This window comes from Miscanthus floridulus, chromosome 12 (assembly GCF_019320115.1).
Source record: "Miscanthus floridulus cultivar M001 chromosome 12, ASM1932011v1, whole genome shotgun sequence".
Lineage (NCBI taxonomy): Eukaryota > Viridiplantae > Streptophyta > Magnoliopsida > Poales > Poaceae > Miscanthus > Miscanthus floridulus.
Genome location: NC_089591.1, coordinates 49,782,198 through 49,808,144, shown reverse-complemented (window position 1 = coordinate 49,808,144; position 25,947 = coordinate 49,782,198). Strand labels below are relative to the sequence as shown.

Below are 25,947 nucleotides of genomic sequence, written 5' to 3'. Positions count from 1 at the left end.
GAAAGAAGACAAGTGGGAACAAGCAGCCGGCAAACAAGAAAAAGACTCTTGTCAAGAAGAAGCTAAAGAAGGCTACCAGCGCACCTGAAGCAAGAGTGGTCAGGAGCCTGAAGAGCTGGCTTGGCGTCGAGTAGATGACTCAGGAACTTTTCTGGGCTTTTGATGGTCTAAGTTAGATGATGAGTTGTATGTTTTGCTGCCAGGCAACTCATGAATGGTGCCTCTTGTGAACTGTTAAAGTAGCACCTCATGAGTCTTTTGTAGTCATGATGCGTAGTCATGTTAGGTAGCACTGATTTGGGAACTCTGCACCTGGAATGGTGCCTCTTGTCATCTAGTATGTTATGTTGCATGGACAAAACCAACTTGTTATGTTATCTGGGCATTGCCAACCTGTTATGTGATCTGGTGATTTCAGTTAGTTGCATGATTTCTTATCTGGTATGTTATTGAGGGCATGCAATGGCAAAACATTCAGTCACAAACATATCAAAAGCATGTCAGATGACAGCCACATTCATTAACCAGTGCAAATCAGCCACATTCAGACAAGGGTTCAGATAACAGCTACCTAAATTACATGACCAAACCTTGACAGATAAGGGTTCAGATAACAGGTGCCTAAATTACATTCAGATAAGGGTTCAGATAACATACTACCAACTAAACTTATAGCTAACCTAAATAATCTGACAACTAATCACTGGTGGAGAATTCTTTCCCTTAGCAATCTATTCTTTGATCTCTTCCTTGGCCTCCATGATCTTGACGATCACTTGACCAAGCTGGGCCTTCATCTCACACATCTGCAGCTTCAACTCACAGACCTCGAGTTTCAGGTCGGCATGGACCTCTCCTCCAACTGCTTGCACTTCTTCTATAGGAGCCGGATTCATCAACTCATGGTGATTCGAGCATAGGTACTCCACATAGGCTTCCTCAAACCAATAGTATGGACACTTGCTGTCATTCTGCGACAACAGAAAACCTTGCTCAAACCAACAAACACAGAAATTTGAAGCTAACAAAGGCTGCCAGCGCACAACATACCGGAAAGTGGTTAGGGCACTTGTAGTACACATCATTGTTCTTGCTCCTGCATCTTATCACCTTGAGGCTGCACTTGGGGTAGTCGATCCTAGGGTGGTCACCAAACTAGGTCCTACTGGAAGATGCGCCGCTAGCCATCTCCTAAGACGACCAAGGCACGGGTGATGGAGAGGGGAGAAGCCGATGGAGAGCGCCGTCGCCGGTGAAGAACAGAGGACGGGGGCGGGCGTGGGTGTTCTAGGGTTAGGGATTGAGGAACGATAATGGGGAACGGGGACGGCCAAATCGGCCAGAGGACGTGGGCATCGGGTGGGCTTATCCTTTGGTTGGAGGGCAAAAGAGTCCATACGAAATATATGTATCACTCATGTACGCCTAAAAGTGGCCCCAAGATGTTGTCAGGCGTAGATAGTGGCATGTTTGGCAATGACGTAGTTTGTCGAATAGTAATGTTGCGCTTCAAAAACGGGAGAATTATAATGGCACAGATCCAATTAATCCGAAACTAAACTAGTTGTTTGTTGTTTTTCTTGTCTTGTGCGTGCGCGACAACTAAGCGACCGCCGCCGCCCTACGCCTGCCTGCTGCCCAGGTCTTCGTCAAGCCCTTTGCCAGCGATGACACCCACCGCACCAGGTATGCTCGCCCCTTCTCTTCCCTTTCTGCTGTGCAAAACTGAGCACCCGAACCCTACTTTGAGCTATCTGGCTATCTGTATTAGGATGTAGCTAGTGTCGGGGCCTCAGGGCTAATTCATTAGATTCAACCGAACCAGTCTCGTCAGTTTTAATGGTGAAGATTCGATCCTGCTATCTCTCTAATTTAATTTGTCGTAAATGGGTTGGGGCATTCTAACTTTCATCGTTCAGTTTTGGATCCTTCTTAGGGGGTTTGGATTGGCTAAGGCTAATTATTAGTCTGGGCTAAAAATTATAACTATCAGCCCATGAATGTTTGGATCCCAGGCTAAAAGGTGCATATTATCCTTAGCAATGAACTATTAGCCCTTATTAACTAGTTGTGCTTGGCTAACGAACTAACAATTGGCTTAAAATTAGCCCACCCATTAGCCGTCATGTTTGAATGGAGTAAATTTAATTTTTAGTTGCTAGCTGTTAGCCCATGGGATCCAAACAAGCCCTTAAGACATGCGAGTTCAGCTGAACAGTGTGCTTTTAGTGAAAGCAGAAGACAAACCTGTTCTATCTAAAAAGAAAAAAAAAAGATCTAGCTCTTCCTGAATGTGATGGGTATTGCGACCATTCTAGCTTCTTGCATATATGATTTACGGCTTAATGGAGTACAAATGGCTGTTTTCTGTTCCAGACATTTTGTGGATTGGCACAACACAAGTTCATGCCTGTCTGGCTGTTTCAAAGCTTCACCTAGCTGCATGTCTTGTCTGGATGAAGACTATAAGTTAATGGAGTAGTAGTATGATTGTCAATGTGCATTCTTCTGGCATCCAGGCCAAACGATAGCTATTGTTTTTTATCAAGATTGATTCATTAGTGACACCGGAAGAGCATTGACCATGAATTCACCTTTTTTCATGGATACCTTTGAGAAAAGATAAGTCAATGCACTTCAAAATTAAACTGGATGCAAATGTTCTAAACCAGAAATCAAAATGGCATGAGCTTGTTTAATGTGTCAAGATTTATAATATTTGTTGACCTTAAACTTTCGTTTTACACCGCTGATGTGTTTATGCTTTCATTTTGCAGTCAAATGATTAGTTGATTTCCTTTAAAGGTATTCCTGAACAACTATATTACAGTCATGAAATCGGTACCCAAGCAAGAGGCACAACCAAAACCACGGCTCATTGTGCGCCTTGGTGTATTCCTTGCATCTCACCACATTTTTTTTCAGGTTCACCATCCTTTCTCCATCTTGTTGCAGTCTAAATCCTTCCTTTCATCCTTTCTCATTCCCCTAACTCACTATTCACCATTTTCCTATCAGTGTTCTATGCTGCTTTGCTGGCATTATCATACTACTACTCCTTCCTTCACTTGCAAAAAACACATACCTCTCGGAGAATGCTCTTATACCTAGTATTTTACCCTCTTCTCTATTTTACTGTTACTCTATTGATGCATACATGTTGTTGTTCTTGGAGGGTGTGCCTATCTGGGCCTCTGGGGGCCTTACACCCAGATCTTTAGATAATCAGATTACATACTGTATATATTTTATAATAAAGTGAATTGTAGTGTTCTCAGCATGCTTTGTTCAATAAGTTGTCTGATGAAGCAACATATCAATATTGCTAAATATCCTGGATCTTTGGGTGTTCAGCGTAACTTTGGGCCTCATTGGATTTATCATGTGCCAACGAATACCTTCCGAAGTTAAATGGTTGAATATGATATATCATAGTGGGTTTTGATGTTTGGTATCAAATAGTAAAGACAAATTATTCATATCCAATGTGGTTGCAAGAATATGCATTGTATGTAGGCTAGTATAGCAGGCTAGCATGGTGTTGTACAACAACAACATAGCCTTTCAATCCAAAGCAAGTTGGGGTAGGCTAGAGTTGAAACCCACCAAGAACCCCAAGTCACGGTTCAGGCACTTCAATAGCTGCTTTCGAAGCACTACTATTCAAACATAGATCTCTAGGTATATCCTAAGCTTTCAAATATCTTTTTATTGCCTCCCGCCATGTCAATTTCGGTCTTCCTCTATCTCTCCTCATATTATTAGCTTGGCTTAGGACTCCACAATGCACTAGTGCCTCTGAAGGTCTCCTTTGAACATGGTCAAACCACCTCAACCGATGTTGGACAAGTTTTTCTTCAATTGGTGCTACCTCTAGGCGATCACGTATATCATCGTTCCGAACTCAGTTCATTCTTGTGTGACCGTAAATCCATCGCAACATACATATTTCTGCAACACTCAGTTGTTGAACATGTCGAATCTTTGTAGGCCAACATTCTGCTCCATACAACATAGCCGGTCTAATCATCGTTCTATAGAACTTGACTTTTAGCTTTTGTGATACCCTCTTGTCACATATAATGCTAGAAGCTTGTCGTCACTTGATCCACCCTGCTTTGATTCTATGGCTAACGTCCGCATCAATATCTCTATCCCTCTGTAGCATCGATCTCAGATACCAAAAGGTATCCTTCTTAGGCACTACTTGACCTTCCAAACTCACATCTCGCTCCTCATGTACAGCTCCGCCAAAGTCGTATCTCATGTATTTGATTTTAGTTCTGCTCAATCTAAAACCTTTAGACTCAAGGGTCTGCCGCCATAACTTTAGTTTCCTATTTACTCCTGTCTGGCTTTCGTCCACTAACACTACATCAGCAGCGAACAACATATACCAAGGGATATCCCCTTGTATGTTCCTGGTAACCTCATCCATTACCAAGGCAAAGAGATACGGGCTTAAGGCGGACCATTGATGAAGTCCAATTTTAATCGGGAAGTAATCTGTGTTACCATCGTTTGTTCGAACACTAGTCACAACATTGTTGTACATGTCCTTGATGAGGGTCACGTACTTTGATGGGACTTTATGTTTGTCCAAAGCCCATCACATAATATTTTTTAGTATCTTGTCATAAGCCTTCTCCATGTCAATGAAAACCAAGTGGAGGTACTTCTGCTTTCTAAACCGCTCCATAACTTGTCTTATTAAGAATATTGCTTTTGTGGTTGACCTTCTGGGCATAAAACCAAATTGGTTTGTTGATATCTACGTCGTTCCTCGCAGGCTATCATGGTGTTGTAATCACACAAAAATAGAATATATGTTGATAATGATAATGATATTTTTCATTTCTAACTCTCTTTTGCAACTTCTGTACATAAATGATCTTCTCTAAAACTAGAGGCCTTGTATGTAGGCTTCGCCAATCCATTATTTTCTACTGAAGATGCTATTGAAGCAAACAAATTTATGAAAGGAATTGAAGCTGTGGCTGGAGACTCAAGAGGTGAAATGTATGTTACTTTCTTCGGCCTTTAATATTTATATGTATTGATCTTTGTGCGTATAAGGTATAAGTCATGTAGTTCAACTGGTCTGTTATGTTCAATATTTTGTGACTGCTGTTGAGAGATTTGCTATGGTAAAGTACATGATTACTATGCACTGTAGTTATACTAGTATAGTAAGCATATATGTCGAATCCATGTAACTCAAAATCGGATTTCAATGTTTTGATAGTAAAGGATTTTTTTTCAGTTTTGCATAAGAAACATGATTATAAACTTTTTGTGTTAAGTTCATTAAGCTGAAGTCACATTTTTAATGACATGTAAATAGGACAATATGCATAGGGAATAACTAGTTTAATCCTAGCATCCCAAAAGGGAAATTTTACCAATTTTCATCTAACTTACATTTCTGTGTGCAATATTACAGTATGGCAAATTTCATAGCACAACAAATAGAAGCTCTAGGTGCAGAAGTGTGTTACCATAAGTTTATCCCTCATAGCAAGAATTTTCATCCTCTGAAGTTCTTCACCTACATGACAAATGATAGGGCAATTCAACCTAATGGCACCGACACCAATTTCGGGATAAACACTATCGGCATTGTACGAGCTCCTCGGGGCGATGGAAAAGAAGCAATAGTGCTGGTTAGTCCTTATAATTCTCAAAGTGTTCAGTCAAATGAATTATTATCGCTGGCTCTTGGTTTCTCTGTCTTCTCCCTCTTAAGTCGAGCCGCATGGTTGTCCAAAGATGTTGTGTGGCTATCTACAGACTCACAGTTTGGAGAGTATGCTGCAGTCTCTGCATGGTTAAACCTGTATCATAATCCGGTGTTTTTGAGTCAGACAGTAATATTGCATACCAAGATGTATGGCGCAAACCATATAAATGATGGTAATTCAGAAAAAACAGAAGTCATGGCTTCAAACGTGCTGGAACAATGGCTGCTGCTCTCATATTTAAAGTTGGGGAAACCATAAGATATGGTGACAGAGATAGTGTTATGATGTATGCAGAGGCATCTAATGGACAAATGCCAAACTTGGACCTACTGAATGTGGTGCTGTTACGATCCCTAGTCCGGCGAGAGAGGGACCGAAGACTGTAGGTGTGTGTATTCGGAGGTCGGGGCTTGAGGACGCGAGGAAGACGGCGTGGCGGCGCCGTGGTCGCACGAGGCTAGGGTTAGGCCACGGCAAAACTCCCGGCTCCCTTGGGAAGCCGAGAAACAATATATGTTTCCGCTTAATTCTCCAAAGTAGTCTTACAAAGTATTTATATGTCCTCTAATAATAATAATAGAAATAACCCCCTAATAATTATAGTAATTCCGATAAAAACTAAATGCTGATGACTTGGGCCTTCTGGCCTTCTCCTGCGCGGGCGTGTCCTAGCCACTGGAGGGGTTGCGCCTGGTGTACTGGACGCCCGTCATAACATCTCTCCCCGCCTGCAAAAACAGCTCGTCCTCGAGCTAAAAGTCGGGGTAAGCTTCCTGGAACTCATCGAGGCGCTCCCAAGTGGCATCGTCTTCAGCCAAGCCGTGCCACTGGATCAGCACGCGCCAGACACCACGGCAACGCTGAGCCTACAGCGCGCGTTCGGGAGCAGGAAGGACGCGCCCGTCCTGCGTCGGAGGTACGTGGCTGACGTCGCTGGCGCTGATGGCACGGGCAGGGAGGCGGAGGTGGACGGTGGCTGCGTGGATGTGGATGGAGGACCTGACATCTCTGATACCAGGCTGTTACGATCCCTAGTCCGGCGAGAGAGGGATCGAAGACTGTAGGTGTGTGTGTTCGGAGGTCGGGCCTTGAAGACGCGAGGAAGACGGCGCGGCGGCGCCGTGGTCGCACGAGGCTAGGGTTAGGCCACGGCAAAACTCCCGGCTCCCTTGGGAAGCCGAGAAACAATATATGTTTCCGCTTAATTCTCCAAAGTAGTCTTACAAAGTATTTATATGTCCTCTAATAATAATAATAGAAATAACCTCCTAATAATTATAGTAATTTCGATAAAAACTAAATGCTGATGACTTGGGCCTTCTGGCCTTCTCCTGCGCAGTGCGTGGCCTAGCCACTGGAGGGGTAGCGCCTGGTGTACTGGACGCCCGTGCATTATTTGGCTGTTCATAGACAAGGTTTTCGTGTGAACATAGCTGCATTTAGTTCTTTGTTGAGCTCTGCATGGCTTAGGGTTATTGCTGAATTTTTACATACTCTTGGGAGTGTATTAAGAAAAATAAATCCTGACTGGAAGCTTGATATTGCAGTCCCTGACTATGTGGAGGGGACTGCAAACCTAGCTAACTCTATATACAACCAGGTAACTGAAATTAATATTTCCCATTTCACCGTAATGGCACTTTCCTTTATGACTCTACAGTCCCTCTTATTGGGGTTTGTTCGATACTGTAGAAGGAAAAGCACAGAGAGAGTATGATCCAAACTCCACACCTTGTATTGATCTCAAGTGTTACATATATATAGTTACATGAGAGGCCATTGGCCATGATTACACAGGTGGTGCAGGCGAGCACGCTACGGCAGTTGTGCGAGCGCGCATCAATCGGATCGTAGGAGAATCGCCGTGGTGACCGCGTCCAGCGGAGCAAGTGCGGGAGCGTGGGCACGTTGTGCCCCTGAAGACTCGGCAATGATCTAACCGCCACGGGAGATACGACTCTGCTGACACCCCCCCCCCCCCCCTCAGTCTTGACGTCGTCGGCGGTGACGGAAAGACTGTCTCGGAAGTCGAAGAATAGAGCGGAGGGTAGACCCTTGGTGAACACGTCCGCGAGCTACCGCGCACTGGGCACATGTGTGACGCGGAGCTCGCCAATGGCGACCTTCTCCCGGACAAAGTGGATATCCAGCTCAATGTGCTTGGTCCACCAATGATGAACCGGGTTCTTGGACATGTAAACGGATGAGATGTTGTCACAGAACGCAACAGTCGCCGTGGGCACCTTGCACAGAAGTTCACCGAGGAGATGTCGTAGCTAGGAGCACTCGGCGACGGCGTTGGCGATGGCACGGTACTCCGCCTCGACGCTGGACCGCGACACGATCGTCTGTCGCTTGGAAGACCAAGAGACAAGAGAATTGCCGATGAAGATGCAGAAGCCTGAAGTAGAACGCCTCGTGTCCGGACAGCCAGCCCAGTCGGCGTCCGAATACGCGGTGATTGTCGGTGATGTCGCGGTTCGGAGCTGTAGTCCCAGATGGAGTGTCCCTTTGATGTACCTGAGAATTCGCTTGAGCATAGTATGGTGAACATCGCGCGGTGCATGCATATGCAAGCATACTTGTTGCACGGCGTACGCGATATCAGGACGTGTGATCGTCAGATATTGCAGTGCACCGGCAACACTCCAGTAGGCAGTGGCGTCCTTGAGAAGAGCTCCATCAGTTGTGGACGGCTTTGGCTTCGTGTCGGCTGGCGTTGCCGCTGGATTGCAGGTGGCCATGCCGGCGCGTTCCAGGAGCTCGGCGGCGTACTGAGATTGGGACAAGTAGAAGCCGGTGCTGTTCCGACGAACAGTGATGCCAAGGAAATGGTTCACCGGTCCCATGTCCTTCACAGCAAAGGCCTCCTGTAGACGAGCGATGATTTGTCGAAGTAGACTGGAGCTTGACGCAGACAGGATCATGTCGTCCATGTACAGTAGCAGGTACGCCGTCGAGCCGCCATTGTTGTAGACGAACAACGACGAGTCTGCCTTGGATTGCACGAACCCAAGGGATGTAACATGGCCGACAAATCGGTCGAACCACGCCCGTGGAGCTTGACGAAGGCCGTAGAGCGATCTAGAGAGGAGGCAGACGGCATCCGGCTGACGAGAGTCAACGAAGCCAGTGGGTTGCTGACAGTAGACGTGCTCCTAAAGGTAGCCGTGCAGGAAAGCGTTGGAGACGTCTAGCTGATGGGCCGACCAATTGTTTGTCGCGACGAGCGTGAGGACGGTGCGTATGGTGGCCGGCTTGACTACCGGCGAAAATGTCTCGCCGAAGTCAATGCTGGGTCGCTGATGGAAGCCTCGGACAACCCAACGGGCTTTATACCGCTCGAGCGTCCCGTCGGAGTTGAACTTGTGTTTGAAGACCCATTTCCCGGTGATGATGCGAGCGCCGGGTGGACGTGGAACGAGAGTCCATGTCTTGTTAGCCTGTAGAGCGTCGAACTCACACTGGATGGTGGCGTGCCAGTGTGGGTCTTTGATGGCGGCACGGACACTGCGAGGGATTGGTGAAATTGCTGGAGAGGCCATCAGTGCATACTTGGGGTTCGGTTTGTGGATGTCGGCGTGAGCACGGGTGACCATGTGATGGCCTATGAGTGCCGATGTGGGTGAGGTTGGTGCGGTGGCAGGCGCTGGAGATGAGCTGGGTGCACTGGGCGACGACGAGGGGGACCGCGACGAGGAGGAGCTGTCGCTGATCACTGATGGCGCTTGCTGAGGTGCTGGTTGTGCAGCACGCACCATTCGCGCACGTGTGGGGTGTTGGGGAAGGATGTCGATGAGGCGCGGTGGTGTCGATGGTGGAGTCGTGGGCGCGGTCGCGGTCCCACGTCGGCCCGTAACGGGAGGAGGCGGATCCTCAAGTTCCGGTGGAGAAGAAGGCGTGGGGGAGCAGGCCGTGCGGAACGGAAACTTGGTCTCGTCAAACGTAACGTGACGAGACGTGATCACCCGCCTTGTCGCGACGTCGTAGCAGCGGTAGCCGCGATGATCTACGGGGTAGCCGATGAAGATGCACGGCGTCGAGCGTCGTTGGAGCTTGTGCTGTGTGGTTGCCGTGATGTTGGGGAAGCAACGACACCCGAACGCGCGCAGCTCATCGTACGTGGGGGCGATGCCGAAGAGGAGCTGGTATGGCGTCAGGGAGCCGGTGGCTCGACAGGGACGGCGGTTGACAAGGTACGTCGCCGTGGCCAGTGCCTCGGCCCAAAACTCCGACGGTGCTGCACTATGAACAAGCATAGTTCGAAGACAATCGTTAAGCGTACAAAGAACTCGCTCAGCTTTCCCATTTGTTGCGATGTATACGGGCAGGACAGACGCAGGTGGATGCCGTGCGCGGAGAAGAGAGAACGGAGAGCATAGGAGTCGAATTCCTTGCCATTGTCAGTTTGCAAAGCCAAGGTAGGCAATCGGAACTGAGTCTGGACATAGGCTATGAAGGCGCGAATGGTGGGCAGGACTTCAGATTTTTGCCGAAGAGGAATGGTCCACAAATAGTGTGTATAATCATCAAGAAACACAACATAATATTTGTAGCCTGAATAGCTATAAACTGGTGAAGTCCAAACATCTGAGTGTAGAAGTTGAAAAGGAAAATAACTATGGGAAGTGGAGTTACTGAAAGGTAACCGGACGTGTTTGCCCATTTGACAGGAAGAGCAAACATGTGCATCGGTCTTATTACACTGAAAATCAAAAGACTATAATAGCTGGGATAGAACGGGTGTCCCTGGATGGCCAAGCCGCTGGTGCTAGAGTGAGATTCCGGAGGAAGCAGCAAGAGCTTGATGATGCGGGAGCCGAAGAAGATAGAGGTCGCCCATGCTCTCACATCGGAGCATCTCCGCCCTGGTACGAAGATCCTTAATGGAGAAACCAACAGGGTCAAACTCGATCGAAACATTATTGTCGCGGGTTAAGCGACGAACAGAGATTAAGTTTTTGATCAAAGATGGTGAAATAAGAACGTCATTCAGATGAAGGGGATGGGTGGTAGTGGGAATGAATGTTCGTGCTTGGTGCATGACAGGCATGCTAGCACCATTACCCACTGTGATAACAGATGACGAAGGATTAATGGAAGAAGAGGGAAAGTTACCCGGGGACGAGGACATGTGGGACGTCGCGCCGGTGTCGAAATACCACTTAGATGTGCTCGGTGGTGCTTGCGGGACGCCGACAGAGTTGAGGGCGGCGTAGAGAGCAGCAGTGTCGAACGCGTTCTGGGGCGCGCCGCTGTGGTGACCAGCCGTCATGGCGTGTTGAGGTTGGAAAGGGCGGCCGTGGGCCGAGAACACCGGCCCCTAGCGCACGGAATGGCATAGGCCACGCCTGCACCATGCCCTGCCATGGGTTGTAGCCGGCAGCGTAGGGTGTACCCTGGTTGTTGGAGGAGTTGTTGTTGGTCCTTGGTCCGCCGCGTCCGCCGCCGCCATTGTTGCCGCCGCCCCCGCCGCGTCCGCCACGACGTCGGTTGGAACGATTGTAGGAGCCCCCGGTGGTGGTGCGGTTGTTGTGACGGGGGGTGTCGGAGGAGGATGATCCGTCGTTGGCGGAGCCGGATGACGCGCTGGATCGATCACCATGAGAGGCGGTGAGGGCTTGACTGGCTTCAGCCTTGGCGTCGTTCTGGAGACTGATTTCCTTGAGGATGAGGAAGGAACGAGCGCTCATGAAGGTGTGCGGTGGGTGTTTGGCGGTGATGACCGGCTTGACGTAGCGGTACTTGGGGTTGAGGCCGCAGAGTAGATTGAGCACCTGGCTCGGCTCGGAGATGGGGTGGCCGATGTCGCGGAGCTGATCAGCGAGCCTCTTCAACTTGGTGCAGTACTCATTCATCGACAGATCTCCTTGCTGCAAGGAGCGCAGCTCCGCCTCCAGGTAGACGGCGCGCTGCAGCTCATTATCCTGGAACAGGTCCTCGACGGCGTGCCACAGAGAGAACGCGTCGTGGCGATCACGGCGAACAATGTCAAAGACGGACTTGTGGACGGTGGAGAGGATCCAGTTGACGATGCATGCGTCAACCATGCGCCACTCGCCGTCGCGATCATCATCGGGCGCAGTAGAACGGACATGGCTCTGAAGGCCGAATTTTCCGAGGGTCGAGTCGAAGAAGAGACGCCATTGGCCGTAGTTGGCCTCGTCCATGTCAAGGATGACAGGAACGTGATGGCGGATGGAAATTCCCTGGATCTGGGAGGCGCTGGCTGGAGCAATGGAGAAGCCATCATCGGAGGACTCTGAGTTGTTGGAAGAGGGAGCCATGGCAGCGGAAGAAGTGGCGAAGGGATTTACGAAAACCTTGGACGATGATACCATGTAGAAGGAAAAGCACAGAGAGAGTATGATCCAAACTCCACACCTTGTATTGATCTCAAGTGTTACATATATATAGTTACATGAGAGGCCATTGGCCATGATTACACAGGTGGTGCAGGCGAGCACGCTACGGCAGTTGTGCGAGCGCGCATCAATCGGATCGTAGGAGAATCGCCGTGGTGACCGCGTCCAGCGGAGCAAGTGCGGGAGCGTGGGCACGTTGTGCCCCTGAAGACTCGGCAATGATCTAACCGCCACGGGAGATACGACTCTGCTGACAGATACAGGCTCTTGGAGTGCCCACAGGGTCCCATGGCGCTTTCTGTGATTATCAAGTTGACGCGGTTTCTTTAGAATTTTCACCAACATTTCATGTCAAATGACAATGCTAAATCTTTGTTTCTTCTAAGGGGTGGAATGTATGTTTCTTATTGTGTTTCAATTATGCTGTTTAAGGTTGCAATCTTGTTAGAGCATGGGAGCGCCTTTTGTTTTTTTTATTAATAATGGAGTGGAGGACTTTGCTTTTTCATGCGTTGAGGCATGGAGCTATTTGTATCATTAACTTCACAACAATGACAGCATTGGAAGCAATGAAGATTGCATGGAATATTGGTTAGATTGATTGCGAACACACACACACACACACACACAAGGGTGAGAAGATCTCGTGGTTTATAGAAACAGGACCAACCGAGATCACCTCATATCTGTCTAATCAAGTATGGGTCGGCTGGCTATACCAGGCGCGGACTCAAAAGGGGTGGCCGGCTATACCAGGCACAGACCCCTACCATATACACGCATAGCACAAATATACATTCTAACAAACGTAACTGGCAAAATTTATTTAACTTTTTTAATGTACATATAACAATTGCTGAAGTTCTATAATCTCCCGGTAACAAATAGATAATCAGTAATAGTTTTGTATCTGCCGTGACCTTGCAAATTCATGCACAAAATTATTTCATCAGGTATATGATTACATATTAGAACTACCAGTAACAAAAGTTTCCGGTACGTAGGTATGAGGAACGTGGTACGTGGTACGTAGATTGACAATTTTAAGTTCCCGGTTCATAAGAGGGTATACCTCTTAGAATGTTTGGTTCGAGGATGGGATCATGATCCCTAATAATTGGGACGCCGTACCCGGAACGTAGCTACAGAACGAGGATCAATCTTAGTTTTTGTCATTTTTAACTGATTATTTTTTTGCCATTCCCCCCTGTTTTTTAGAACTTTTTAGCTGTCATTATTTCACACTGGGCTGGAGGCCCATTTACGTAAGGTGTGAAGTTGTGCTCGCTTGCTCGCCCCATTAGTCGAAGCGTCGCTCCCAGGTCCCAGCGCCGCCGCTGTTCGATGCTGCGACGCCGCGCCGCTCGACCCTAGCGCCGCCGCTGTTCGATGCTGCGACACGTCCCCTTCTCTTCTTCTCTTGATCCAGTTCATTGTGGTACGCCGTCCCAATTCGCGACCCAGGCACGTTCCTGCGACTGTACCGCGCCGTCCCCGTTCCGCGATCCGGAACGAAAGTTCCGGGAACGGGGAACGCCGCAACGTACCGCATTCCGTGTGACTTTGAGAACTACATAACAGTTAACAGGCAAAAATTTACTTGAGTTGGGTCTTATTTGCACCTCTGACCATTTCATAGCTATGATTTTCTAAGAATTTTAGCATTTGCGGATTTATCAATGGTAGTAAATAGATGTTATGTGTATAAAAAATATTAAATATTACTGGTACGAATGAGATTATTAGCATGAACTGGTAAAACTTGAAAAAAAAACACCATAATTAGTTGTTTTTTTTGGGGGTGGGGTGGGGTGGGGGTGGGTGGGGGGGGCATGACTATAACAACCCAGGTAGAAAATATGTGCATGGATAGAGGTCACAAGTGTTTATGCAAATGTTGCACTGAACTAAACACAGGAACAGGATCTCTTATGTTGCCACTGGGTGATAATCTTAGGGTGTTTAACAGCTTTCCTTTCATTTTCCTGCGAAAGATTCCTCAGTACAATGTGTTTGACATGTTTGGGAATGCTTTTGATTCAGGTTAATCGAAGGAGCGGTGCGTTCTGTGAACAATCTGCTTGAGAAGTTCCATCAGTCCTTTTTCCTGTATTTCCTTACTGCTCCAAGCAAGTTCATTTCAGTTGGCATGTATATGATTCCGTTTGCATTGCTGTTGGCACCTCTCCCAATAGTTGCTGCTGCCTTTGCTGATGGCAGTAAAAGCATGGAAAAAACAGTAGATAAGTTGATAGAACACAGTAAAGCAGATGACATTGCTGATATCCCGCAAAGCAAGGGTGGATCATGTAAATGGCTTCAAGCTGCAAAAGTATTGCTTGTTATCCAACTATGGGCAGTACTTGTTTCACTACTTCCATATTACATTACTCAGATACCTGATGCCACACCTATGCAAAGCACACTCATCTGGGTTGTTCTCTCCATTGTCATACTGATCGCCCTATCTGTCTTGTTTGGCTCACCATACTCAGCTGGTGTTGAATGGAAACTTCTGAAAGCTACCATGATCACTTCCATGTCCATCGGGTTGGGGCTCATGTCAATCATAAATTTCGCCACTGCTCAGCTTGGTGCTCTGATAGTGATCCCAATGTGTTTGTTTTCTCGGCCTCTGAAGGCATCAGGGATGAATTTTCTTCCTCGGGCAGTATTATTGGCTTCAAACATAGTGTTTGCTGTGTTGGGTTTTCCTCCAGCTGCAGTGCTTGATTATGAAAGGAATGTCCAAGGGGTCGTGTTCGTGGACAACAGATTTTGGAGATTTCTGGATATGGATGGAGTTCCCGTGGGAATGGAGCAGCGCGACGTATCTGTACCTATATCTTGTCCATCTTCCCTGCTGGCTTTTGTGCATCCTTGTGTTGCTGCACCCATGTCGCCAATTAGAATCTAAGATAAAGCAGGACTAGCTCTTTGGTCTCGGGGGTATTTTCTTTTCGGTTGGTAAATTTTAGTGTAGACTTGTGTAGAAATTTCTCACTTTCACTATTTTTGGCCTGCTGGTCATTTACTTGGCTGTCCATTATTCGGAACTTATTGACCTAGTTGGAGAAGTCATTTTTTCCTCGAACCATTAAGGTAGAAAATAGAGCACATGAGTCCAGAAGGGGGCAGTTGGAGAAGTCTTGTAACATGTAAATAGGATTTGACGATGGATCGACCCCGGGCGTGCCCCCGACCCGAGCAACCGTCAGCCGGACCAGCGCCCCCTTCTGCAGTACCCCCGGCCGAACAACATAAAACACTTCCAACATGAAAAAAAAAAACATGTCAGAATACAGATGAAACACTTGGAATATGCACTTACAACATGTATGTCGAACACATGAAACATCCAAAAAATAGCACTTGCAACATGAAATCACTTATTGTAACATAAGATTGAAACAACTGAAATATTTTGGAACATACTGTTGCAACATATGTGTGAAACATATGCAACATCCAGATCAAAAACGATTGCAACATACGTCTAGAAATAAATGAAACATTTTGAACAAACGCTTGTAACATGCATTGAAACATGTGCAACATCCCCCGATCTAGTTTTGCAATATCAAAATGGAACAATTGCAATATACATCTAAAATGTCTGAAACAATTGAAACATACATATGCAACAAAGGAGAGAAGAAGGCCGAGGCACGTCGATTCTAGCCGCCGGGGTCAGAGCTGGCAGCAAGCGGCGGCACGCGAGCACAACCGCCACCAACAGAGGGCTTGGCTCAGCCGGGTGGGCGCACTAGCACCAGCAACGCGTGTGCACCACCGCCACTAGCATCAGTCTTAGCTCGGCCGGGCAGGCGGCGCGCACGACGGGCGGAGCGAGCATCAGCACTTGCGACGGGAGGGGACGAGAAGCGCTCGCGACGAAGGCGAGCAAGCGACGCCGAATGGGGCGCACGACAGCTGCGAGGCAAAGTGGCATCCACGTTCAGGACGAAACGGACCGAATGGCAACCCAAGGCGATGTGGTGGAAAGAAAGGAGCGAAAGGGAGAAGGTTTTTTCTTTTCTTTTTTTGATCGGTTGGGGGCAAGGAAGTGGATGAGCAGTCGTTAGACTACGTCGCGGCCCCATCCGAGCAGACAGACGCCCCATACCAGCATTACCTTTATGTTTTGTTGACAGCAACCGAGAAGGATACCAAAGTTGGAGGTAAGGAAAGCTTTAGAAATCATAAATGAAGTGCAAAAGCACTAGGAGGGGTATCTCCTTCAAATATAGGGAAAAGCATGAGCATTGAAAACAAAGGCAGCCGAACATGAGATTTCAGTTGTGCGCATGTCAAAGTGTTCAATGAAAACAAACATGTTTCGATACAAGGGCTAGGCAAACACGGGGGAAGACGAAGACTACCATGACAACCAGGAAAAGCACATAATCTCCAGAGTATATCCTATCATCTTACTACACAAAGTATGCCAAATGGGCCAATATATCAGAGTTACAACAAATATCGAAATAGAGTTCTGAACGAATCCTGAAAATTTAACCAGCAGGAGACCCTAGAGCTAGAATTTTAGATCAGGCCTTGACGCTGCAGGTCAGTGTAGGTCTTCTTGTTGTAGATGTTGCCTTCCTGATCTTCGTACTCTTCTTCTAGGTCTGGCCGCCACTTGTTCACTCCTTGTCGTGCTTGAATTTTCTCCCAGAGAGCTTTCGCCTCCTGACAGCAGAAATAAAAAAAAATGTTAAAACGCATACAATAAAACAGCCAATGTACAACATGGTCAGTTAAATAATACATAGAGGGCATGCATTCATTTGTATTATGTTTCATAGCAAACAGAATAATATAGGACAAGTAAAACCAATATGATATGGGCAAGTAATAAAAAACAAAAGACCAACTATTCACTACTTGGAGAATAAACAGTGTAGTAAGCTATGTATCAATAAGTATCCCAAGTAAAGAAAATAGTATCAACACGACAAGAGATGGCATACATCAATGGATGTGATTTCATTGAAATTCTTAGTATTAGGAATGCCAAGGCATCGCATCCCATGTTGATGGCGCCATTCCTTGAAATGACGCTCATAAGCCCTTCGCCCCCAATAGCTATGGTTTCCACATATCTCACACTTGAATTCCTGTACAAACCATAACAGTTAAAAACATGTTAATGATACGGTACCAAATTTAATGGAAATTACTCAGTTGATGGTTCAAAGCACTTTCGAAAAGAGGAGAAATGCACTAACTGAACATGTGATCACATAAATACATTAGTAAGATGGATCACATTAAATTAGCATACAGTTTAGGCAGAAATAGAATATTTTAAAGCTCTAGACTGGGTAAGGAGAAAAAGAGAACCTGATTAGGTGGAAATTTACTTAGAAATTAAAGCCAAAGGTTACTGTCAAATTTTAACACTGCAGAAAACATAATAGAAGACTTCATATTCATCCTATACTACATCATTGTTCATTGCCACCTCGCACAAGTGTTAGTCATCGAACAGAATGGCTACCAAATTTATATATCAACACATAATTTAATTTTTGGCATCATAAATGTTGAGTGGTGACTGATCAGTTCACAAAGGACAGACATCTTAATTAAATGAGTGTCAAATAGTCAATCTGTGCCATGAATGAAAGCATGGGTGGTGCGCACCATCTCACCAACTACGACTAGACGGAATAAGCTACTAGGAAATATACTCCCAACTCACAAATATGACAAAACTTGTTACCTGTCCAAGGCCATGTAGCTTGTACAGCCAATAGGGGATAGGCTTGCCATCCCAACCCATTGGCAACTTGAGAGGATTGTAGATTTGTTGTTCTTCATCATCACTCTCGGTGTCAGCTTGTACCTCCTCCTATAGAAAAATACATATACATATATATAAACCAGTAGTTCAAAAACTTGGTACTTTTACTTCCATGAAAGAAAAGGAAAGTAAATAATATGTTCAGCCAAGTCATAAGATCATACAGAAATTTGAAGCGAACAAGCCAAGAACTGCATTCTAAGTTTCTAAATGAAAAGATTCGCTCACTTTACAACAAGTTACAACCAGTACCCACTTAGATTTCACACTGATGGACTCATCGTGAATCATGATATGTGGATTAATCAGTAATTAGAGCTAAATGTGGTAAACACTAATCAGCAAATCTCTATGGAATACACATAGTAAATGACTTGAGAACTTAGGGCATGTTTGGTTCTTGTCCCATAAAAGCCATGCCAAAATTTGGCATGCCCTAAAGTTTTGTCAGGCACATGGTAGGGGCCAAAATTTGGTAGGCCAAAGTGATTTTGGCATTAGCCAGCTAAAGTACACGTGGCAGCTGCGGCACCAGACGGGCAGCCGATTCACTCGCCGCAATTTCCTTTGGCCAGCCAGAAAAAGAATATGGGTGAGGTGGCAACAATGTGTTGGTTGCATGCATTTCAATAGCTTTGTGTTAAAAAGCTTTATTTAAATGAGATTATTTCTTAAACAATATAATTAGTGACATTTGGCTCCCCCATGTCATACTCACAGCTGTAAGAGACTTTGGCATGCTACAGAATTTTGGCTTGGCCACCATCCAAACATATCTAATACTCCCTCTGTTCCAAATTATAAGACATTTTAGCTTTTCTAGATACATTACTTTTATTATGTATCTACACATAGTGTATATCTAAGTGCATAGCAAAAGCTATGTATCTAGAAAAGCCAAAACGTCTTATAATTTGGAATGGAGTATAAGCCAATTTTGGTCATGCCATGTTGTCTATGGCCTGTATCCAAACATTCCCTTGTTCGCTATGCACTATACGTCTGTACCAATTTTTCAAAGCAAAAGGTCATAACATGACCCAGAGAATGGATTTCAGAATACAAAAACGAGGGGGGTTACAACCAAGACACTTGTAGAACTGTTTTAGGGGAAAGGAAAATGGTACTCCATGAATATGATTTTGGTATATCTCAGTAGGCAACAATAGGTGTACCCAGTGCAGAGAGCTCCCGCTCTGTGCGGGGTCTGGGGAAGGGTGTTAGTGGCAAGCCTTACCCTTGCCTGTGCAATGCGAGGAGACCGCGACTCGAACCCGGGACCTTCCGGTCACAGGCGGTAAGACTCTACCGCTTGCACCAGGCCCGCCCTTCCTCAGTAGGCAACAATACTGACAAAAAAAAACAGCCAAAAGCATGTTAGCTGAGTAGTTTACTTTCTAAAGCATATTGCACATGCACATGTCAAAGTTTATGTTTTAAACTTCTCCCATTGGTGTTTTCAAGACGATAGCACAACCAATAGCAGCAGCACGTTAAAAATAGAGAAGAACATGTTGGAATAGTGCAAGACACAGAGAGAAGTTTTTTTTTTAATCAGAGCAGGGTGAGTAACTAAGTACCTCCTCCCGTTCTGCTTCCATCTCTTCATACGTCAGTGTAAGCTTCTTCTCCGCATTTTCCTTTGTCCTTACAAAGGCCTACACAAGCAACATAAAGTGTCAAAAATATGTCAGGTTAACTTCAGCATATAGACAAATAAATTTAGCAAATGGTAGTGCCCTTCCAAAAAAAAACATAGTAGTACAAGAAGTGAATCATTCTGGAATCGAATTGTAACGAAGTCCTTGTAGCTTGTACAGCTTGTGCTTGGGTTTGCAAACAAAAATATCCATATCTACCATATTAAAACTGGCATGTGATTATATTGGTGAACAGTACATATACTGTATTAACTTATTAGGAAAAAGACAAGAGGTGATGCACTAATCAGCTGTTAAATTTTTATAAAGCCTTCTGAAGCATGTTTTTAAGTTGTGGTAATACAAATGGAGCTTTTCAACACAAGTACAAGGAGAATTCACACATACAAGATCATAATTCATAACACAAACGAAGAAGGCACCCACATATCACATTCACATGAATAGACATTGAACTATTCCAGGACGAGTCTACAATCATACATTTGTACTACTCTAGTACTCTGCATGCCTAAAGTTGCAATTTGAGGAACAGTGTAATGCCAGCATGCTGCACACCCAAAATGAAAAATGACCCCAGAATTCTAGAGAAGACCAACTCATTCTAGACAAACGAGATGGTCTAGCCAAAGAAATCCATATTCCATTTGAATAGACTAGCCTAAGATGGAAATAAAGTACATTCCTCAAACTAAACAGGTTTTATCTTCATAGGATTATAGCTTATATAAGGACGTAAGTGGTCACTAAAGGATTGACTGCACATGCTAGTGCATTTGCATGAGTGTACCATGCATCCAAAATTACACGCATAAACACAGGGAGCAACGAAGAGCTGACCTCATCTAGCAGCTCACAAAGGCGCCTCATCTTTACTTCCATCAATGCGATTTCCTTCTTCATATCATCCTTAACATTGTTGCCATTAGAAGTTGTGTCTGAGCCATCTTTAGTACGTAGAATTTTGGCAAAATGCTTCCTATCCAGTTGTTCCAATGGTGTATGCTGCAAAATATAATTAACAGTAAGTTCAAAGAAATGGTAAAAAGGTAACAAAAATAGACTGAATCTACATAGCACTAGTGTCTTTAAAATCACCTTCAGCAAGAAAAGCCGCTCCGCACGCTGTTGAACAGTGCCACCACTCTTCAAACCACGAGCAGCTAAAGCCTATAAAGATGTAAATGAATCAACTGAACTCATCAGACAAAGGGACCAATGAATAGTCAACAATAACAGACAAGAAAATAATGCTTGGTAATAACAGCATAATGTTTTAAGATCAAACCTGTTTTAACTTTTCTGGGCCAAGCTCAACAAGTTCTTCAACTGTGCTGTAGTAATCAAGATCTATTTCAGATTCTTTTTCTGTGCCTTTATTTCCCCATCCAGGTATTTCTCCATTAGCCCATCGTTCCTCAAATTCACTCTCCAGCTGTACAAATGTATGCCAATAGAATGTTAGTTATTAGTACTTAATCATACTCAACGTTATTGAACAAAATATTGCCAAACCCACAATTAGCAGCTCCTAAATGAATATAAAGGAGTGACATCATAGTTAAAAATGCTATGAATGTAGAGGATAATCCGAAGTGAAACACTACATAATCACATAAGCCTGTGGAACACAAAGGGGCATTAATACAGAAAAAAGGTAAAATAAGACTGACCTTTAGAAAAATCTTCTCAATGTCTTGCAATGGCTCTGTGCGGTACAGAAATGATGTCAGATATTCCAAAATGTGTTCCAAGTATTCTCTGTATTGTCTGTCAATTAAAGAAATTGAAAAATATAAACAATATAACAATAGACATATAAGGGCACCACCATATGAAATGAATGCTAGACAGATGAAACAGCTACGCAACTATCATACACATGTACTTGGATATGCATTTGCCCTATATCACGACTTAGGGTTCTTTCCCCCTATGAACCATGTGAAATGAATGCTAGAAAGGTTAAACAAAAAACAGCTGAGTAATTACCCTGCATATAGACTTGAACATGTTGAGCCCTACTAACCTACAGTTTTAGGCAATTTCCCTGCAGTGTCCCTCACCACATATTACCACTATCAGAAAAAAAAAAGGGAATTCAACCAGAGGTGCATATGGGCTATGGCATAGCCATACTAGTCAAGCCCATGCCAAGGTCGGGCCTGTTCGCTTCTACTTTTTGTGACTGCAGCAACAACTGAATAGCACTGTTGCTATTACTGGGCAGCAGCAGATCCTGTTGTCTAATATGTTTCAGGCCTTAGTGAAAATGCATGACATACCTGGTAGCCTTATGACTATGTGAGATGTTGTCCGTCTGGGAGAAACAGCCAACATAAGCCGAGTATTCCATAGGCTTTCCAAACTTGGAATTTATGAACTCATTATAAAGCTCATGCAAATCTAGGTAACGGCCAAAAGTTTCCTATCAAAATGCAGAACCAGGTCATTAGCAAACCTAATTAAAACTATTGTAAGAATAGTAGAATATTAACAGCAAAAATGTTGTGAATATGCAACATGATCTAGCAGGAAAAGAGCCACACAGCGGTGCAAATCAAAAAAGGAATAGATCATTGAATGATTGTCAAGTTATTGATCATTCTCCATCACAGTTTCAATCATTGCCTAAATCTAAATCTTACCATCGACACCACCAAGATCCCACAAGAGGAATCAAACAATCCTGCAGAAATTAAAGTACACATATCACAACGGAGATACCCTCAGCTTCAAGACTACTGTAGTGAAAGGAAAAGGAAGGGCACTGCTTAGGCTAAAACAAAGACTAGAACATAGCACAAACAAATTTCTACTTGTTTCAAACAATTATAAAAAAGATGTATTCAGGTAAACTGCAATAATTTTAGAACAGCAGAGGATAGCAACACAGGCATATAAAGTATAAATCATCAGGGGGGGAAATGCATGCAAGTAACAAATTACTAAGATTAAACGTCATATGGCTCATAATTAAAAGGCACACAAATTATAAAGCAGAGTTACAAGCAACAAAAAGGTGACAATACCTCGCCAGTGAACTCAATAACTGGTTCCTCCTTTAAAAGCTCTTCATAGTCATCAGTTGTACTGACAAAACGGGCAGATAGGTTCCGCCGATGATATTCACGGATCTTTAAGCAAGCAACAAAACGTACTTAAGTCAGAATTCACAAAAAAGGAATAAACTAAGAAAGACTAGAAATTTGCTGATAACGAATATATGCTTGCTAGCACAGCATCTTTAAAGACAAATTAGGTTTGGACAACTGAGGGCCAATTGGAATAAAAAAAAAGGATGCATGTACAGTACCAACATGGTGCAAATCTAGCAATAATAGGGAAACCGACCAATGTCTGATCCTCCTATTCAATTTCCAATGCATACTTTGGAACAGCGAAAAAAAGACTACCCCCCCCCCCCCCCCACACACACACACACTCTGGAAAAAGAGTCGTTTGTAAATTACAAATTACATGCATGAAATCTCGGTTGTTGTCAATTCAGTCTGTTCTCAAATTGTCGACTTTTTGGATATTCACATGAATTATTTCGTTAAAAAAACATCACCATTGAAAAATAATAGCATGTCCATCTATTGATACATAATATGCACCAACCTGTTTCTGATTGTCATATGGTCACAATAAGATGCTGAAAAGATTAGACTCATGGAATGGTTAAAAAAAAACTTGGGAAGGATATTAACATTGAATAAGACTTGGTTAAGTAGCATGCCTATATATAATTATATACAATGGGATTTTACTTATTAGCAGGAGTTCATAATAAGATGAAGTGATGAACTCTATCAGGTTAAAATTCTTCTGGCAAGGTGCATAAGATAAATTCAACAATATATCATATGGCTAAGTTGGAAATGTTATTATGGTAGTCAGACCCAAGGACCAAAGTGGTCTTGGGATAATTGAGACCAAGATTATGGATGAATATTTGCTTGTAAAATGGATTTGGAAATTTTTGCAAGGCTCAGATGATACTTGGTACAGAGTTCTTCAATCCAGAACAAGTCAGCCAGATGATAACTTTTAATTCCAAACATAAAGGCAATTCTCAGCTATGGCAGTGCCTACATAAGTTCTACGCATTTGTTCAAATGTGGAGCTATTTACAAGGCACACAATGGTAGGAAGAATTTTTTTCCTGGAATGATACATGGATTGGCTCTGTACCTTTAAAAATCAAGTACCCTGGACAACATAAGATATGCGAAGAACCAAATGCTACAGTGGCTGAATATTGGACTGAAGATGATTGGGATGTAAATTTCAGTGGGTCTCTATCCTCATCTGACTACAATTCATGGGTGGATTTCATGGCTGCAGTTCACTACCACATCTCTATACAGACTTTTTAACTGATGATGGAGGGGTCAGTGACAGTATGACAGAAGAACTTTGGAAATGAAAACTGCCCATGAAAATTAGTATCTTTCCTCTGGCAGTTCTTTTATGGTAAATTACAGGCCACAACAGTTTTGAAAAGAAGGGCCCAGAAAGGTCGTGTGCATTGCTCTCTGTGATGAACCTGAGAACATAGACTGTATTTTTCTTTAGATACCCTATTGCTAGATTTGCATGGTGCAGTCTTACAGAGGCTTTCGGTTGGGACTCTCATCCCATTTCTGGATCTGACTTCATGGGAAGTTATGCTAGAACCTGCATTTACCTCAGCGTCTATACTTTTCTTTTTCTTTGCAGGCTTGGCATGGTCAACTTGGAAAACATGCAATAAAATGACAGTTGAGAGGAAAATTCCTAGCCACCCCTCTGAAGTGCCGTTTTATGCTATATCTTTTCTGCAGATGTGGGTGGAGCTACTCAAGCCAAAGGACCGAATTAGAGTGGTGAAGATCATTTGGAACTGGATGGACAACTTCAGGCCTTTGGCTATAGCCTGGACATTAAGGAGCTTTAGTTGCGTTGTAATAGGATAGTTCTTTCCCGTTTGTTTTTGTTTGTGTTTGCAAGCTGGTATCTCTAGCTGGGGCATTTGTACCGTGCGTTATTGCTATCTTCAAAGCAGAGGAGACTCCTTTCAAAAGAAATACATAATATGCAGCACCAATGCATCATGTGCTTTGGTGCCTGAGTAGTGAGTACTGGAATCAACTTTTTGTCACAATCAGGCAAGCAGCTAGGCTATATACCTCTTTGAGCCTTTCATAGTACTTGCTAAACAGTCCACTTTGCGTGGGCGCAGTAAGATGGGTGTTGATCTCATCCTTCCTAGCATTGTCCTTGTCTTCATAGATCTCCACCTAAAAAAGTCATAAGCAACATTAGCAAAGTGAGATCATCACTGGAAAGCAAAATCTCAATTTCTCAAGGGCAGTTCCTCAAACCAAAAGAGAAAAGAGGGAGGGGGCAGAACGGTACAGAAATAACCCTCGCCCAAACCTCAAGTGAAACAGCACTAGTCAGCTTGTGCCAACTAAATAAGAAGAATAATTCGCTAGAGAGCCGGATATCTAATTCCTCATACGCTCAGAAGCCAACCTTAAGATTCGACAGAAACGGTAAATATCGATCGTATCCAAATCTAGCCTAGCTAACCGTGAATCACTGACGTAGATGGACTTGTAATAAACCCTCTCAGAGAGAGAAGGGGGACGTACGAGCTTGTCGGAGGTGGAGACGACGAGGTCGAGCATGTGGCGGACGCGGTGGGACTGAAAGAGGCGGTCGCGCGGGTTGGCGGGCTCCCGCTGCAGTTCGCGCACCGCGAGCCGCTCCAGCCTCTCCAGGTCCTCATGCGCCGCCCGCGTCGCCTCCAGCACCGTCGACGCCATGGCCCACCTGCTAGGCTACACCCGCCTCCGGTGCTTTGTACAAGAGGCCGGGTGTCGCGCAGCGCCGCGGAGAGGCGGGAGGGGCAAGTTGCGCCGGGTAGCTAGGGTTTTGGGAATTTCGATTTCGCGGTTCGGGACAAGACGACGCGGCGCGGCGCCGGGGGAGGCGCGTGTGCTCTGGCCTGACTGGTGGGCGGCGCACGGCGGTGACTGAGGGACAAGCCTGCATTCACATTTTTTTTAAAAAAAAATTCCTCCCCTAAATAAACCGGTTGATTCCAGGTGGTGGAGCAGGGTCACGTCACCCTAATTATTTCCGGCCGTCTCGATCGTGTGGCCACCGTTGCTTGGAGCTGCTTCGATTAGAATCTGCTTCTTGCAGCTCCTCGTCACTTTCAGTGGATTTTTCCAGCTTCCGTTGATTCTCGTCCAAATCCAATCGACCAAATATATACACCAGCTTCTGCTTCTCCTTTAGGAAAATTCTCTCCCCTCCTCTCTCTGTCTCTCTCCTCTTCGCTCCCTCTCTCCCTCGACGCGGACAGGGCGGCGGCT

At 44.9% G+C, this 25,947-nt stretch overlaps 2 protein-coding genes and 1 long non-coding RNA gene across 4 annotated transcripts; 1 reads left to right on the top strand and 2 right to left on the bottom strand.

Moving 5' to 3' along the window:
• Positions 1-487: 487 nt before the first annotated feature.
• On the bottom strand, positions 488-1,352 carry LOC136498471 (uncharacterized). Its single transcript, XR_010769631.1, has 2 exons — positions 1,051-1,352; positions 488-971 (listed from the first exon to the last, which is right to left on the bottom strand). It is a non-coding gene; the product is annotated as an uncharacterized lncRNA (long non-coding RNA).
• A 1,480-nt stretch (positions 1,353-2,832) lies between these two features.
• LOC136498575 (uncharacterized) lies at positions 2,833-15,154 on the top strand. Its single transcript, XM_066494474.1, is given in 10 exon segments — positions 2,833-2,920; positions 3,015-3,110; positions 4,923-5,019; positions 5,444-5,937; positions 5,940-6,079; positions 7,108-7,341; positions 12,370-12,452; positions 12,454-12,501; positions 14,150-14,834; positions 14,836-15,154. Coding segments are annotated over 10 exon segments (2,169 nt in total). The 3' UTR covers positions 15,040-15,154.
• Positions 15,155-16,351: 1,197 nt separating this feature from the next.
• Positions 16,352-25,613, bottom strand: LOC136496614 (splicing factor SF3a60 homolog). Of its 2 annotated transcripts, none has more exons than XM_066492338.1 (12): positions 25,219-25,613; positions 24,751-24,861; positions 22,609-22,713; positions 21,862-22,004; positions 21,250-21,346; positions 20,865-21,011; positions 20,675-20,746; positions 20,417-20,581; positions 19,496-19,573; positions 17,835-17,963; positions 17,080-17,226; positions 16,352-16,798 (listed from the first exon to the last, which is right to left on the bottom strand). In XM_066492338.1, exons 1-12 carry the CDS (start codon positions 25,390-25,392, stop codon positions 16,652-16,654), a joined length of 1,515 nt encoding a protein of 504 aa, XP_066348435.1. In that variant the 5' UTR covers positions 25,393-25,613; the 3' UTR covers positions 16,352-16,651. The 2 variants fall into 2 exon arrangements, 1 of the variants encoding a protein (XP_066348435.1); XR_010769090.1 differs by lacking the exon at positions 16,352-16,798 and adding an exon at positions 19,153-19,264 and having other exon boundaries at positions 17,090-17,226.
• Between the last annotated feature and the right edge of the window lie 334 nt (positions 25,614-25,947).